This window comes from Aptenodytes patagonicus, chromosome 1 (assembly GCF_965638725.1).
Source record: "Aptenodytes patagonicus chromosome 1, bAptPat1.pri.cur, whole genome shotgun sequence".
Classification (NCBI taxonomy): domain Eukaryota; kingdom Metazoa; phylum Chordata; class Aves; order Sphenisciformes; family Spheniscidae; genus Aptenodytes; species Aptenodytes patagonicus.
In genome coordinates, this window is record NC_134949.1 from 45,169,967 (window position 1) to 45,188,228 (window position 18,262).

The 18,262-nt window shown below is 38.2% G+C and overlaps 1 protein-coding gene across 3 annotated transcripts in view; it reads right to left on the reverse strand.

Annotated features, from left to right (window-relative positions):
• Window positions 1-18,262, reverse strand: part of LIN7A (lin-7 cell polarity scaffold A) — a 50,598-nt gene that overhangs the window by 22,306 nt on the left and 10,030 nt on the right. For all 3 annotated transcript variants that reach the window (XM_076333664.1, XM_076333655.1, XM_076333674.1), the window contains exon 2: window positions 8,268-8,386. In XM_076333664.1, the coding sequence (XP_076189779.1) occupies window positions 8,268-8,386 (119 nt within the window). The remainder of the gene's footprint in view (window positions 1-8,267; window positions 8,387-18,262) is intronic.

Here is an 18,262-nt window from a genome sequence, read left to right on the forward strand (position 1 = left end):
TTTGCAAATAAAAATTACTTATATTAGGAACACTAAAAATATGATTGGGTCATTTAGTTTATTTCATGTCCCTTACACACTGTTCTATACTCTGCCCTAAGTCAATGGCAACTATGATCTGGCATCTTTGAAGACAGTGTTACAGGTGTCTCAGAAACTGTATGCTTTGCAGTCACTGAACTTTAGCAAAATACTGTCCTGAAAATCTCTTTTGCTGCTTCTACTGCAATATACTGGGATCAAAAGAAATAGCAACATGTGTGATTAGTTAATTCCCTTAAGACCACTTGGAATTCATAACTCATAATTTAAAACTCTCTTTTAGACCTCACTGCCAGTTACTTTTGAGTTCAAAAATATGCCAAGCATTAATAAACACTGATTTCCTCCACTTGATCGGTAAGTCTGTATATGTTGTTGAGGCTGCTGTATGCAAGAGCCATATTCCAAACTTTAACAGATTTGGCAAAACCTTGCCAAAATCAGCACCTGGATGAAACATGACATAACCTGAGCCCGTCATGCAAGTTCATCTCAACTGTTCCTATTGAGCTGAGAAGGCAGGGAGAAGGAAGGAAACTGCTGATGTTTCTTATTTTAAATACCAACAAAAAATGTAGCTAAAATGGAGTTTTAAAACAGTTTTACAATTTCTTTTATTTTCTGAAGGCACAATTAAAAAATGGAGATTGAGCGGCATTTCTCAGGAGTCTCATCAGTGACTTCAGTTAAGCGGAAGCAGGGGGATACTGAGGCTTCATCAAGGCAGAAACAGTGGTGCAGTGGCTTCCAACAACCTGTCAGCATAAATATTCCTCCGTAGTTCACCTTGCTGCTGATTTCTCTCAAGAGGCAGAAGCAGGCTTGAGATGAACTGCAGCAGAGGCTATTCTGTTTATCCTTAAGGGTTTTATATAAACAAATACGATACTGCAAAAATAAACTAAAATGATAATGTGAGGAAAACAAAAAAGATGCTGAGGTGCATCGCCCATGTCCCACCTGAGTCACCTTCTGCAGCACACCCAACTGCGGCCGTGTGCAGAACTAAGAACATCACCTGAGCACCACACACCAGAGAGTTTTAGTAAATATGGTACAGCAATCCAGATAAACTGTGATATGAACAAGATGTGTCATTGCTTTGATTCTATACATTGCAGGACTCTTGCAGCACTAAAATATTTATCTTTTGTGAAAGGCACAACCACGCAAGCAGAGCACAAATGTGAGTAGATATATAGCCATCAGCTGACTCTGAAAATTGATCTTTAATCAAAACCAATGGGAGAAAGCACTGATTAAAGACCAGTGATACAGTCTGGCCCCAGATTCTGGGATACTACATCTGTGAAATCAATGTATTTAGCTCTAGGCAGCTAAAAAAAAGTGACAACAGCAGCTGTTTTAAATCTCCTGCAGTGAAGTCATGGAAGTCGTAGGGACTTAGTAATTGCACAGAGGCTTAATAATGCCTTCTCCCAGATAATGCTTGGGCAGCTTGGTAAATTCATATAATTGCCATTAATGAAGGCCATCTGCTGAGTGACTAGGTAATCATTCCAAAAGTTCTCATTCATGCCATGCAGGGCTTGCAAGCAACAGAGTAATGCTTCCATCATTTACAGTAAAGTGGTAAATGAAACTTCATTGTTTTTCAAATTTTGCGTAATTTCTGGTTACATTCACTCTCTAAAAAATAGCACATATTTGAACACAGTAGGGTAATTTAAAAAAAAATATTCCTGTGTTTACTGCTAACTTAAGCTTTTCGCTGAACTTTCTACATGCCTAATACAGCATGGTGGCAAGACAAAAAGCAGGCAGCCCATCTTTTGAAATTTGATTTCTTTTCTGCCCTAATTTACATGCATTACAAATCCTTCTCTCAACTCACCATTATAGATACAGTACTTGTAACCAGGATAGGGAAAGCAAAACTCTGTAAAACATGGAAACATTACTACTTTGCCATACTGTCTTCTTTGAATGAAGCTAAGTAATGCCCCTTCCAAACAGTGATGGAGGTACTGATTTAGTGGAAATTTTTATCATTATTTTATGTGGCATTTCATTGCTGGGACGCTGGTAATGGAAAAAGGATGGAAAGGTGCAGCAGAAGATTCTTGCAAATGCTACACAGAGCCAGAATTCAGGTAAGCTGTACTGGTTCAACTTTATAATCCACCCCAATATCTAAAAGAAGATAAAATGCTGAAACTTTACCATTAGTATCCAGGAATGCAAATTTTAGTGAAAAGGTACAAATCAATCCATGCATAAGCATGTGAAAATCTGAATGAACTCGGTCAGTTTGCACAATTCCGTATTTGCTGCTGCATGAATGCTACTGCTAAATTAATGGTGCAGTAATTCTGAATAGATATCTGGAATACCAGAACAAGGTATAACAAGGTATCAGATTAGCCTAAGGAGAACTTTGCTTCCCAGCCAGTCTAACGGGGCATCATGCTAATATAACCATACTGCTTTTATGACCCGAGTTACAAATCTGAGCTGATAAATCTCACTCACTTTACTCATATGAGTTATCCTATTGCCCTTTTGTTTACTAATTGCCTTATTAGTAAGTCCAACATATACCACTTTTGCTTAATCCTCACCAACACCTCCGTTTGCACGCGTAAATGTGACAGTAGGGGACTTTAGATGTCAGACTTCCTACTGAGCCTTAATCACAGTTCTGTGCTGTGAATTATAGCAGTAGGTCTTTTTGATACATATATATATTTTTTTTCCCCTGAAGTTGCCTCTTATAATTTAAAAACTTCAAAAGCTGGGCTCGCGCTGTGGAGATGAGAGACTGACTGGAATTGTGTTTCTCCTCCTGTTACAAATATTCAGCTCCCAGTGAAAAGAAAGAGTAACGCAGGGCAGGATTTGAACTCTGGGGTTGCCCTGGGTGCCAACCAAGAGAGTTTGGCCTGGTGAACCTCTATTTTTACAGGGAATGGGATTCATCAGGCAGAAAACAATGGAACTCTGCTTTCAGAGGCTAGGTTTGGGATGTGGAGGAACAGCATTATACTGAAAACTGAACAAACAAATCTTGAGATTCTTGAAACACAACGAAACCAGGACTTTAAATGACTCCTACATTAAAATCCTAAATGAATAATTTTAATAAAGGACTTAATGAGAAGTTTCGCCTGAGTCCAGCTAATACCCAGATTGTTATATTTAGCGCAGCCCTTTAAAATGGAGTACGCCACCGTACTGGGATATCTGAAGTGAAGAGCTAAGGATTCCAGCCAGCCCCCCGCTGTCACACACTGCATCACTGTAAAGTAATGAGCATAGTATCACCAGACTCAGCTTTCACCACCCAGCAGCCTTCTTCTGGTTCCCTAATATTTGCAAGGACATATATCAGGGTTAATAACAAAAAGCGCAGGTAGGCAGCTTGAGGAAATGACCAGATAATAACACACTGCATATCAGCGCACTGGGATTCCAGGCATTCAGATCCCTAAGGCATGAAAATGAAAATTATTAATTAAAGGAAATCATTCCAATACACTGACTAGGCTTGTTGAACTGTCCTACCTAGCATATAGTGAAACTATGTTTTTAGTATTACAGAACATAATCAAATGTACCTCTAAAGTAACTGGGGGGCATCCAGACCTCATCAGAAATGGGTCAGTCTTCTGCCACTGCCATTTTTTTTGCCTGTAAGTCACTACTGGTCTTTAAATGTCCAGGATGCTCTGTCCACAAGATAATTTTATAGTAAATTTAAAAGTTTTAAACTACTGAAGTAGAAACTGAACTATTTTCAAAGACAACATGCTGTTCCACAGACTAATTTAATACTATTTTGTATTAAATTATTTTAATATTGTGTATTTTGTGTTAACTGCTCCTCCTTTTAAGAAACAATTGTCAGTGACCCAGTCCTGCAGAAGTGCTCTTCTGCGATGACCTGATATTTTGGGGGGAGTCATAAGATAACAGAATGAAATAATGGTTATTTTTGTGTGTCTGGTTGCCACACCACATTTTTATAAAGACTTTTTGATCTGATTACTTTTGGTATTGATAAATGTTTCACCATAGGTATTTACGTCAGATTTTCTTATAAATAATATCCACACAGAAAAACATTAGATTTAATCTTGAAATGGAAAATGGAGTAGAACGAAGGCTGGGAGGAAAGCGAGATACACCTGAATTTTACATATTTAACATACAGAAATAGAAACTTGAGAATCAACCTGAAAGAAAACTTCCGCTGATCGGGAGAGGCATGGGTTTATCAAGCTGTATCGTTACTCTCCTGGCGTTTCAGTACCGATTACCAGATGTTAACAGTAAACGAAATTCCCATAATCTGCTAAGGTATGCCACATTTTCTTGTTGATGATTTAGTGTGTTTTGCTCAACTGTTTATTCTATCTTCTGTGCCTACAGCTCTTTAAGGTTTCTTGCCAGACCAGAAGTTCACTTTATCTTACAGTTCTCCTAACTTCCTTTTTACTGACTTACAACAATTAAAGTCACTTTATCAATTCAGGTTGCCTAGTTTTATGTTCCACGTGAATATACCTTCTCAGTAGTTCAATCATGCATTCACTTTCGCAGCCCTGCCCTTCATCTATTCCAGTAACCCTCCGGGAGTCAGAAGACTATAACATAGCAACAGCTTTGAATAAAGAGCAAAAACACATAGAAGGTTAAAGGACTTAATGGTATAACAGACAAGATTCATGCATCTTTTGCCAGGTGATAAGGCTACAGAAGGCTAATTAATTTTCACGTAGCTAGGGAGCTTTTGAAACAAGTAATTTTAAAACACAATTAAATTTTTTTTCAAAACTCAATTTTAATGTGACCAGACTTCAGTTAACTTGTTTTCTGGTCTAGGGGTCTTCAGGTGAAAAGGAAATACGAGGTTATTACATACTTCAATTATTTCTATTATTTTCAGAGCTAATACGTATTCTTGCCTAGTGCCAGAATATTTCAGTTAGTGGTACTTATATTTAGCTAAGTGAGAACCATTAATCACCATTTCCTGACATAGCATCCTAGAAAAATGCCAAAGTACTTCTATTTAAATTTCATTTACTCAGTCACTTTAAAAAGATTTTATTTCTATCGGATATTAGTGCGGGGATTTGAACTGGCGGGTTGATTTACTAAATAAATTCCCATAAATACAATTAATTACAGCCATTTAATAGATTCCTACATATTAGATTGGAATGTATGTCAGCTAATAAAGTATCTCATACTTTTAAAGGCTAATTGATCATAGAAGTGACCTCCTGCTACTGTAGTTAAAGAATTCCTGCTTGTAGAAGGGACAAGTCACATTCAATCAATCCTGTGTGGATTGTATTTTGTCTTTGATCCTTTCACCTGCACTGAGCCCCATACTGAGTTTCTCTGGGACATATTTTAACCATCAAACTCACTGGATAGTTAAGTGTCCATAATTTCTTAGACTGGAAAACAAAATGTTTATTTTCCAAAGCTCCTCCATTATGGAGTTCATAGGACTGCAGGAGTCAGCCTTAACCTCTTTTACTAGATTTTCTGATGAAAGAAAGTTAGGCTCAGATCTTGCATTATACAATGAACAAACCACACTGCAGATCTGATTCTCTGCGTACATATAATAAGCAGCCTCTTCCAGAATTTGCATACTAATAGAAAGCCTGCCACTGCTCCTCATCCCATTTTGATTACTCCTACCTACTTGCTCACACCTGGTCTGCTTCACTGTGTTCTCCAGGAAGGCTCTTGTGTTCCAAACAACTCCCACTTTTCTCGTTACTTCCAACCGATTGTTGTGCCTTCTCTTGTAAGGTCAACAACTTTTCTCCTCTAGTCTAGGTAGAGGTACTAATAGAGGGAATTAAAAGCTAGTCACCACACTCTCACATCTTGCACTCGGGATAAGAGAAGATAAACAATGGGAGGGAGCATTTGCAGGGAGATTTCTGTCTATCCTCAGCTAGCTCAAGCTCAAATATGCTCAGAAAAGACTGCGTTGTTCAATAAAGTAGCTATCAGTCTTTCATAAACTCCAGTGTACACGGACATGCAAGAAGGGCATCCCTGATTAATGGCAAGACCCAGCTCAGATATCCTCCAAGCCCTTGCTGCAGTGCTTGGGGATGTCTAACAATGTAACATGGCCAAAAATATTCCATGCTTTTCTTATTATTTTTTTTAAAAAACAGAAGAAATTGTTTTCTGCAATTTTCCAACAACTCTTCAACTGGTGGAGAAAAAGAGAGTTACAATCTAAACATTTGCCAAGGGCTAATATAAGTAACTGAAAAGAGGAGCCACATGTTGAACAACCTTAAGTACTAGCAATGTATGTATGTCAATTCTCCCACTCTCCCTAAATGAAAAGATTTGTTACTGGGCCTTTTATATTTGAAGATTTCTTCTAAGAAAAGATTTACATACATAGTGGTGAATGGCATCAATAATTGTTTTGCATGTAGACATTTTGTTCTCTGATAGTGATAGATAGATAGGTTATATTATCTATGTTATATACTAAATATGTAAAAAGAAATAAATGTTTTTGTTTATGAAGTTGGTAGAACTGATCTAACTGCTCATTCATCATCACTCCATTCTTGTGTAACAACTAGCTCCAGGCTTCTTAAAGTGACTATTATTTGGTTGTAAGAATCTAACAGTAATTAGATAGTCTGTCATGTGCAGGTTGTCTTTACACAACACTCTATAAAGACCTTTTGTGCCACTGAGAAGATTTTGTCAAAATCTGCTTTCAGTTCACTGAACTGAGAGTGCATTTGTCTAAGCCATTTTCCTGCTTCCTAGGATCTGTATCTGTTTCAACAAGCTTTGTGTTTGCTTCTGCTAAGACTATTTTCCAGAGATGAATATAAATTTGGTAAGATTTCACTGATGATGCTGCAAAGGTTGAAAATTGCCTTTAAGAATTGGAGTACCAGGCTCTGCTATCTGGAAAAAAAACCCCAAACCCCACAACTTTTCAATGCTCTGTGGTCAATTAAAGAAGCATTTAGTTGGTTAAATGAAAGGACTAGTAAGAGTATCAGCTTTTCAGGGTACATAATGCCATTATTTATTGTCACGGAACACTATTCCCTTTAAAAAGCCTTGAAAACTGTCATTTAATTAAGTGGAAGCCTCTTTGTGTTTCTCACATTGAAGAATATATTCCATAAAACAAAGACTGTGTTGCATTTTGCTTATTAAAGTAATGTCTGTTCCTCTTTTTCTTCCTTCCAGCCACCCAGCAGTCCACTCAATCAATGCGCTGCTGTTGCCTAGCTATCAGGTGTTCAATCCTGCTATCATCGAGGGAACATTAGATTCCCCATTGATTTCAGCAAGAGAGGATTAGTTCCAGGCACTAGGTAGAGAAACTGAAACAGAAGTTCTTACAGATTTTCTGCTGAAAAGATGTTGCCTTCATTAGGGCATTTAGGGCTGCTTCTGTCTGGCAGGCTAACAGCACTCAGTTTAGTAGGTAAGAAGTCTGACACAATGTTGTATTAACTCATGGTTTCCATCTAAGAAAATTCTAACAGAAGTATTTGTAATTTAACTGCTTTAAAGATACGGCTTGTATGCAGGTAGAAAGGGGGGTGCTTCTTCTCTAGCTTGACTAGAAGAAAACAATCATCATTTATCTACTGTTGGGCAGAGCTTAGGAAGGCCCTGACCACGGCTGGCAGGGTAATGATCACAGTTCTTAGGAATCTGACAAGGATTTCTGACACGTGGAGGAAGACCCACTGGGACCTGATGACTGACTTCAACAGCAAGATTCCCGTCGGCTTCAGTTAACTTCAGTGCTTGCACTGTTTGTCTCTCACTGCAACCTGATTTCATCAGCACATTCCTATCACACACCTGAGCTCAAAGTAGAGGCGTTTAAGCTTGCACTGATCCAACTTGGCATGTCCCCATATCCCAGCACAGTGCTGTACAGGTTAGCACACACCCTGAAAGAGCATGAGCAGAATACTAAAGTACTAATTAATCACCCTTTCTCCTTAGCGAGGCTAATTGCCTCAAGCTTGATGCCTTACTGACGCAACTGTTCTGTGTCTGCTTTTCAGTAACTTCAGCATTCTGCACGGTAGCAGGCAGCTACAGACACATCTCACACCCATCATCCTTTATACAAGGTACTCCTGCTTCTCCAGCACTGAAAGGCAAATATACTTTTCTTTTCAGGAGAGGGATGTTATTCAGAGAAATAACTAAAAATTTCAATTTCATACCTCTCTGATAGCTGTACAAAACTCACTCTGCAGCACCTTCTTTAGGGACTGTAGCTTGTGTACTGGTACTTCTCCAGATTCTTGCAGTTTCTCCAGTAACTCAATTGCCCTTGCAACATCTGAGTGGGGAAAAAAAAGGAATACTGATCAGTATAAACAGTGACTAGTAAGTGACCAAAAGGGGCACGCTGATGGTCATTTTAAATTTAAAATCAGCTTTAGCAACACATACTGTATTAATCCTGTGTTATACCAGCCTCAGATAGGCAACAACACTGCTGTTCAGAGATACAAATCCCAAAGCATGAACAAACTGCGCATGTACACATATATCAGACACACACAATGAGGTACAGTCTTAGTTGCACACATTCTTTGGAACAAAGCTACCAGTTCAAAGCAGCTAAACCATATTAGCACATCTAAAATACTTCTTACTTTCTGCATAAGACAAAGTAGCACAGGAACAGTATGGGACCTACTTTCAGAAAGTCTGAAAGAATGAAGCTGAGTCCTTATGAAAGCACCCTCAGGATGACAACACCTAAGAAAAATATTTGATCTTTTCTTTTCATAAATCTAAATTTAAATACCAACTACTGATAAAGAAAGTCTTCTAAAGGCAAGTAAAAGTCTGCTAGGGAAGAAAAGGAAGTCTGCTAGAGGAGAGTAAATGTGTAAGGCTCTTGTCTAGATCTCCAAAGGCCTGATCTGCCACAGAAAACCAGTATGACCCACAGAAATACATGGAATAATATTTTTGGTGGCCTGAACTCTCCTTAAGTACCTGTGTATTGTCAAGGGAGAGATCGAAGTGTCTCTGAAGAGCAGTCCAGAGGGCTTACGTGAGTAGCCATATTGAGTGGTGAGTGGGAATACCTGGTGCAGTTGAACAGTGCCCATACCCTCACTCTCATAGTATTTTTCCTCTTTAACACTAGTTCCTAATTTAGACAGTTATTACTAAGATACATGCAAAAAAAAACCCCAACAAAACAACCTATGAGATGCCCAACAGTCCTTTATGGCTGGGGACACAGGGGCACAAGAAATAGTGGCTGGTCTCATGGAGGCTAGCCTAGTCAAGCAAGGGACACACTGACTTACATGCAGGAGTGAACTGAGCGATACATATCCTGGTCAGTCTTCAGGATGATGGCGCTTAAATAGAGGGTTTTCTCCTCCTGTGTCATTTAACGCTACCTTGCAGCTTTTCCTGTAAATTTGCTGGTATAGTTGAACCTGGCAATGCTATTGTGTTACAATAGCATTGCTAGACATCTTCTAGCGTCTTCTGCGTAGCTACCAGAGCCACTACTGGCCAGTTACACCACTCTACTAAATACAGGTCTGTATCCTAGTGATGAAATGAATGCATAGTACTAAATGATAAAACAGTATCTGAGGCATTTTAACTCTGCGCTGTAACTGCACAAAAAAGAAATAAACACCCTCCCCCCAACCACACAACTCCAAAATGACTACAATGGCTAGAAGCAACCTTATATAATTCTCCTTTCCGATGACAAAGATTGTACTGTTTGTGACTGGGAGATTATGCTAATTGAAACAGTTCTTACAATCCTTGGCTTGTAGCTGAGCTATACTGACCAGATGTCTTATACAACAAAGACATGAGAAGTTTTCTGGAAATAGAAAAGAGAGGACAGTAGATGAGCTGCAATAGGAATAAAATCATAATCATATATTTGCATTTATAAGAAAATAGTTATTATCCAGCTGCATCAGTGTTAGGAAAAGAGAAGATGACACTTCAAAAAATTTACAATTTAATTAAAAGAGGCAGGCAACTGGTCATCATGGTAGGTTGTGCCATAGTAGATTAACACCCAAATAATTCTCAAGCTTTCTTATAGGCATCTGCCAAAACTCAGCTCTGAATATGAGAGGAAGCATGGCAGATAGCATGCAGTGTTTCTTTCAGAAGGATGTTTCCACTTACTGGGCTGTAGTTTGCATCGCGGAGTGGTCTTGGAGCTCATGAACTTTCAGCTGAAACTAACCCTAATCCCGTGTTCAAAGACTGCACCTGTGCTTTTGCTCCAAGCAGTGCTTCAGCTGCTAGTGGGCATCCAGTCCATGTTACTAGATCACAGCTAGTCTGAAATAACCTCTCTGAATAATGCACACAATGTGGGCGTGAGGTCCTGAGCACCACCTCTTTTGCTTTCCTGATCTGCCCCTGTTTGTCCACTCCACACTACCTGCTGGTGAAGACATAGCCAGTGTCATTCAAAAGGGATCATCTGAGAGACAGAGACCTTGGTGTGATAGGAAAGAGAAGGTCTGGATTAATGGAGTGGGTTTGTGAGCTGCATGTTGTACAGAGACAGCAGTTGAAGCTGTATTTGCAAATAAAAAGGGAAGAGATGATGTGGAGGTGTAGCAAGAAAGACCTCTCTAAAGCACTTACTGAGGTGATGATCAGAAAGCTAAGAGGAGATCTGGGAAATAAGGCGGCCATGGAAACCAAGAAAAAATGAGATTCTAGAAAGAAGAATATGACTGATGGCAGCTAATATATCAAAAAGGATGGTTTTGAGATTTAAGAAGAGGTAAGTACACTTTAGCAAGAACCATTTCCATGGAGTGTAAAAGAATGGCAATGCATTAAATAAAATATGATGCAACAGACAAACACAATTTTTAATGTTCTCAGTAGTAATACTGTCACAATGATTTTCTAACAAAACTATTGAATAGTTTACCTTGGAATTTTTCTTTTAAAGTCTGTATCTGCCACCCAAGACTTGCAGTTAGCTAAATACTAACTCAGACTCCCCAGTTATTAGTACCAGTTGGTGCAAACTGGTACGTCAGACAGCACAAAGCAATTAGATGATTTATTCTGAAGAAGCTTCAGCAGCCTACCATAACAGATCAGATAAGGCCTCTGAAATTCATGTGACACACGATAGCTATTCAGATATTCTAAATCAGACTGGGGTCTTCTCCAGCGCCAGTTCAGGTCTTTCCCTCTCACCAGCTATCCTTGTAGAAGGTCAGTGCCACAGACGACAGATTGGTTGCTATTTTGCAGTTGCTTAGAAGTTTCATCACCACACCTGAAAATTCTATGAATCGCCCCACATTTGCTATGGTCCTAAACTAAACAATATTACATGAAAAAGTTGTACTGATTGAGAAATCTGTTCTGATCCAGAAGGAAACATAAATAGCTTTAGGTACATTAATCAATCTAAAAGAGTTAAGTACAGGTCTAAACATTTCCCTAGGGCACAGACCAGACTCTAGATGACAATTAATCACCTCTAAAGTGACGAGTGTTACAATACAAACAATAAATTCATATTCTGGTTGAAAAGTCTGGCATGGGTGTTTAGGATGTAGTCTCACAGGCAAAACTGGGCACTAAGCTGTCATTTGCCACTACTAGATTACTTAACTTGGTGATTAAGAAGTGGTTGGGGGTAAAGAAAAAGCAGAATATCCCAAGAGCATTCTGCTTTTCCACACTTCCAAATTCATCCAACATGTTAAAATACATGAATGCTGTTGCCCAAGTTCTTGTTTTGATTTACTATTCACCTATTATATCTGTTAACAATAAGCAGTCTTCTTTCTCTTGTCACTATTGGGCCCACAGCTTGCTCAATTTGGCAATGACTTGTGGGATATTGCTCACAGTAGAGAGAATATAGAATAATAAAGAGCTTCATGGGATAAAATTACAGAATGAAAATGAGGCATGTGTTCAGGGCCAAAGCTGTTTGTTACCAGCTGATGCTTTGTCAGGAGCAAAATATAACAGTTGGTACAAAACAGAAGATTTTGAGTAGACTTAAAATGTATAAACATGAGTGTATAAAACGTGACCTCATGAAATAGGCTGTATTTCCTTCCACTAATAACTCTGAAGGGGAGACTTGAACAAACAATTGCTTTAGGACAGGTTAAAACATGAAATTTATCAGTGCACGAGAGCTTAAGTGATACACAGACTTTTTGCTGATGGTTCACTCAAAGTGAGTTCCAGCTAAAACTGAAGTAAGTGCTTGCTCAAAGAAGTGGTATGACTGGCAGTGAGGAAGATTTCAAAGTTACGTTGAAAAAAAGCATATAGCAGGGAATCTGCCCCTGCTGAAGTCAATTAAAGTATTGTCATATGTTTGAGAAGGACTGGTATTCCTCTGCTGGGATACTTTTCTTGTCCCCAGTCCTCCTTTGATTACAAATGTAACTAGCTTTGCTTGTAAACGTTATCACCAAGGAATTGTTCTTAAATACCATTTTCTTACATACTTGTGGAAAGTGCAAATTGATGAAAAGAGTGTGTGTGTGTATTTATATAGATATATGTAAAAAAAATTCCTGGAATTATGTTAAAACCAGTTAAGTTCTATGTCAATAAAATACCCTTGCTTTTTATTTCTGATTTGTCCTTCCTTTAAGCAAAGATATGTTTTAAACACAACTTCTGAAAAGGATTGTTTTTCCTACTCAAACATTTTCCAATATATGAACTCCATTATACTAACATTAAACTCATGCTAATGTCATTGAAATCCATCCTCATTTCCCACATTCATATCCCACAAAAGTTGGTGATAATTTTGAGTAACGATGTGGGTAGAATTATTACTCTGTATTCTATGATGCGTACCCTTTAAAAGGAATATGCACTTATTTCCCCCCTTATTATATCCAACTCTAACCACACTTCTTTTTTTTACCATTTTTTTCTCATTTCCTCATACATATGCACAGTTCCTTTCTCTCCCATTCTGTTTAACATTCACTTTCCTTTTTGTCTTCTCATCATCATGCTTGCCTCCAGCCTTTCAGGAAACAATACTGTTTCAGTGTGGTGGGTCACGTTATCAGTGAAACACAGAGAAGGCAGGGGGCTGTGGGTGGGTGGAACGCATTTTATCAAGTGCACTCATCAAAAGAAAAGCATGACTCTCAGAAAAAAATCTCATTTCAAGTGTTCTTTCTGTATTTTCATGTGAATGCAGTTTCATTTGCATTGCTAGTAGGACACAAGCAGGAGGTTACTATACAAACCTTAAGAAAGAGAGGAATCACTAGAACATAGAACTACCAAGATACCATACTGTGATACAAGTGGAACATTCCCATGCAATACCAAATGAAGTTTAATCATGTATACATAGCCATATAGCACAGTGCAGTTGAAAAAAAAAGTCATCTGGCTTAGTTATCACTTTGTTCTGTTATATATTGTTTTCACTTGCTGATTTTTGTTCAAATAGCTAGCAATGCACAACGCAGACTGACCTGTTTAATTTGCTGGATGTTTTGAAAAGTAAATGCTATTTCCAATACTTTGCAATTCAGCTTTTACAACTCAAAAGCAAATTATGAATCAATAGAAGGAATCCTGGCTGCTCTGAACTTGGTGCTCTTTCACATTACTGTTAAAACTGGGTAGACCAGGCTCCAGCATTCTGTGAAAGTTGTCCAGTCTGTGGTTTCTCTCTGGTAGATTTTGTGCAGGGTTTATGTTTGTTTCAATTTAGTCAGATAGGTTAAAAATTATTAGGAAAAATGTAGCAAATTATTTTAGCATGCTAAATGCTTCCCATTTAATACCAGAGTGACTCTCGAAGAAGAATGTACTTGCATGCTTTATACTGCAAAATGTGAAAACTGTTGTATATCTACCAGTGTCTAACCTTCCTCTCTTGTGCTAGTCTATGAGTGAGTTAAATACTGGTCTGCAGGCCTTAAACTAAATATATTATCCTCTGACTTAAAAGATTATTAGGCAATTAAATAGCAGCTACAATGCTGAGCAATACTAGATTGGGTTCAAACAGTAATTACTCTGAAACACAGTATTTCTATACTCTGATAACTACTCTAGAATCATGTTGTTGGGTTGCTCCCAAAGCCAAAATATGGTGATCACTTGTTTATTAACAAGATATTACAGAACAGGTTTCTCATCTTCTTGAGGTCTTTCTACTGTCTCATTCATGTTAATTCTGGAGACCTTCACTGCAATTAGAATGCTGGTTACCAGCAAAAGTAAATGTGCTGCATGAACACCACCTTTTGGTACCTCAAAGCGGTGGAACTTCACTACAAATTGGCAGCAAGGATACTCAGTAAGTCTCTGAAATATTCACTAGCTTCACCATGGCATTACAGAATAATAATCCTGGCAATTTGCAAGCTCTGTTCTGTCATGCTTGAAGACCTTTAATCAGGCTGAAGGTGAAGAATTTGCATGACATAACAGGTCCTTATAATTGCAGTAGTTTTTCCTTCCTCCAATACTTTTGTTCAGATTTAGTTATTCCTTCAAGCTCAGGAGAATACATTCCAGAATTCTTAATGTTATTCTGTCAACTTTTTATCATAATTCCCAAAGCCTGCATGGGATGCTTTATTATATTTAGCAATCTTCTCCAAACACTATCAAATGACAGCAGGTAATCAATGGTTGGGCAATCAGAATTCCATAGTGATTAGCAAAGTTCATTCATAATTCATAGCCAGTAGCCCTAGGACATTGTATCAAACTATTTATGTGGCTTCATGGTTAAAGCACCAGCTTTGGAAAATTTTCAGCATGTATCTGAATATAAGCAATTCTTACTCTGGTGTCAAACACCAGACTGCCCACTATGCTTCCATTCACCTCTTTGGTTCCTTACTACCAGCACAGTGCTCTCCTGAAATACAATAGCTCTTCCATCAATTTAATTATTTAATCTAATCTGGAGAGCTCAGGAAAATCGAGGCAAAGAACAGCCTTTTCTGCCCACTTAAGTCGATATGTTTGTCTTGCCCAAAATTTCATGCTAATCAGTAAGCATAAAGGTGTACTTCACCATGTGCAGGGAGCAACGAGCTAAGCTGTTAGAATACAGCAATATTATTCAACACTTTATAGTGTGTATCTGTGAGGTCTATTCAAATCAGTTACAACAAGAATAATAATACCAGTGCTTTCATACTCTAGTTTAGATGATATGGGTAGTAGTTACAGATTTACTGCAGTGTCACTTTACGCTCCTATGGTTAAACATTACTATGAATGCACAAATAAATATAACAAAGCACAACCATACAGAGCTCGCATGATTCATCTTGTGGTGAGGGTTTCAACTTGCCACACTTCTGATGTAGACATCGACAGCTCAGCGACTCACCCCAGACTGCCATTACAGTCAATGAGGGAAAACAGACACTTTGACCTATTTTAGATGAGATGAATCATACTCTGGGAGTGCCTGTTCCCTTTGTTGACTATAAAGGGAGACTAGATGATTAGCTCAGATGTAAATGCCTGCATCCTACGTATTAGACATCTACATCAGTATGATGAAACCCGCTCTCACTGTCCAGATATATAGGGAATGACTCATGCAAAATTACCTCCATGTGGTTCAGGAGACACCGTACTTCAGAACAGTTATATTTGACAAGAACAGTGTCGTTAGCAGGCAGCCCAATGCATTTTTTAGTTAAAGCTTTTAAAAATGCCTTAACCAATGATTTTATGGATTTTTTTCTTCTTAATGTATAAAAAAAATCAACCGTGAAATACAATTGAGTGTATCTCTGTCTCATTTCGCCTGATGTGAAACAACTGTTCCCAATGACATTAGTGGCATATCCCCATGGGTTTCTACATACATTCCCCCACTGCCTGGGGCAGGCTCATTTTCTTTGGCTGCTCACTGAACCGTGTTTTGGTCTGTATGTTTCTGTATGTTTGAGCTGCACCCAGGTTCTGTCTGACTCTAGTTTCTCAGGCACACCGCAGGCATCCAAGTTCTCTGCTTCACTCCATTTCTCAGACACAGAGCCTGTGACCCAGCTGTTGCACACCCCAAGGCAGTGCCTTGAGTAAACCATGAGTTTACGGAGCAGCTCTGGCAGGAACACCTGAATATGACAGCAAAGGTCTGAGATGTTTTGCAGAATTACTTAGAGAAAGGACACAGTTTATTTGCAGGGAGAGCAGTGCCACCTGTGATTCAAATACAGACAGCTAACTGTGTGAAGACCCCTCCATCCAGCACCCTCAACACCACAAAAGCCCTTCAGGGCTCTCTTCAGGATTTCAGTCACTTCTGCTGTTTCAGACATTCTGCCTGAAATATTGAAATACTGCCATTTCAGGCATACTGCTCCTGAATACTCTGCTTAGCTTGTTCAAGTGCAACATTCAAAAGGTTCCCTTAAATGAAAAAATATGCTCCTCTATGTTCTCTGAACCTCACAATGTCTACAATGTCTTCAGTAATCTCCCCCCATTCCCACTCTTCTAAGTTTTAACTAGTGATTCCTGTTCTTCTCAGCAAGGGATTTTCATAGCCTTAACCTACCATGAAGGCCCACTGGGAGAACTGGATTTGCTTTACTTCGGTCAATCTTCTTAGCATATTCGTTACTCTACATAGATAGAGCCAGTCCTCAATTTTTTCCTTGAAGCCTTCAAATAACTGATGAAAGTCACAGGAGCATTTTTGTCAGCAATTTTCAGATTTTGTTTGCACTCTGTGTGTGTGTGTAAGAGTTCGTTCGTTCATTCGTTCATTCCTAAAACTATTAAGAGTTCATCAGATACTTAGAGAAAGCGGCTTGGTACTGTCACATTTCCATTGTTGCTTTTTAAAGGAATAACAATAAATCACAAAACAGTAAAGATTGAATTAATGGGTAATTCAGGATTGTTTCAATATGATGAGTTTCATTGGCTTAATTTGAGGCCTGAAGAGCAATAATGCAATTCAGAATTATCAAAGATGGGCATTTAAAATTAACCTTAAAACCAAATCATTTTTGAATACTGATGTAATTTTTATTCTTCCAAATTATTAGTTTCATTGACATTTCTAAAGCAATCAGGATGAGGAGGTGCATAAATATAAGTTCGAAAATTTTCACCAGAAGATTTTGCCATCTGTGAGAAATCAAGAAATTACAGATACACCAACCCTTTACATTTGACAGCACGCACTGCTTTTGTATTAAAGGCATTAAACATAGCATCGGTGTGAAAACAATTTACCAAATTATCCTTTAAGAGAAAAGATTAAAAAATAAAACTGAAAACGCAAAGAATAGAAGAGCATTTGAAAACTATGGTATTTTCTAACATGGTACTTAAACCAAAATGTCACGATTTTTCCCCTGCATTAGCTGTAGAGAAAAGGGAAGGGAAGGCAAAATTCCTTTTTTTTCCTTTGTATATAGTTTTGACTTTATATTGCTTAATCATACCTGCTCTTTGTGATCATAACTATGATTTATACCTAGCCACTCACTGCTGAATAGAACAGATGAGACATGATTCTGGTCCTTTTTTTGACTAGGGACAGTCAGATACAATTATGATAAAAAAAGACAACAGTTTTTTAAAAGTTTATTTTGTATTCAAATAAATATATATTATATATAACGTGAATATGTAAGTATATATTCATTCCTTAAATAAGAAAAATTAACCCTTGTTTCCTGCAGGAAGCAGAATATTTTGTAGTTTCAGACTTTGTGTTATTTATTTTAATTCTCAGTCTTTCTGTAAATATTTTTTTAAAAAAGAGAGATCTCAGGTGTGTGAAGCAGTTATTTGCCTACACAGGACGTGTAAAATGGTGTTCTGTCTGACTTCCTGAAACTATGAAATGACAAAAAGAAAATCCTTTGAAGCAAAGCTGTAACTCCCTGAGAAATTCAGTCTGGTGAATAGACCTGGCCTTAATGAATTAAGTTCCTACAAGTTGAACTATGTGAAAGCAAGGAAGCTGTCTACTGCCTCCTGTAGCCATAGATATCTTGTAAAGAGATGCCTTGGTAACTCTTCACCAGCCTCATCTGTCTCCTGATCACAACATCACTTATCTCGTAGGATCAGTTCCGCCTCAGCAGACACGGCTCACCATGCTGGAGTGGAGCTGCTTTAAGTACTAGACAAAAGCACACTGGACACTTTGCTGAAACTGCAGACATAAACACTTTAGAGGTTCTGA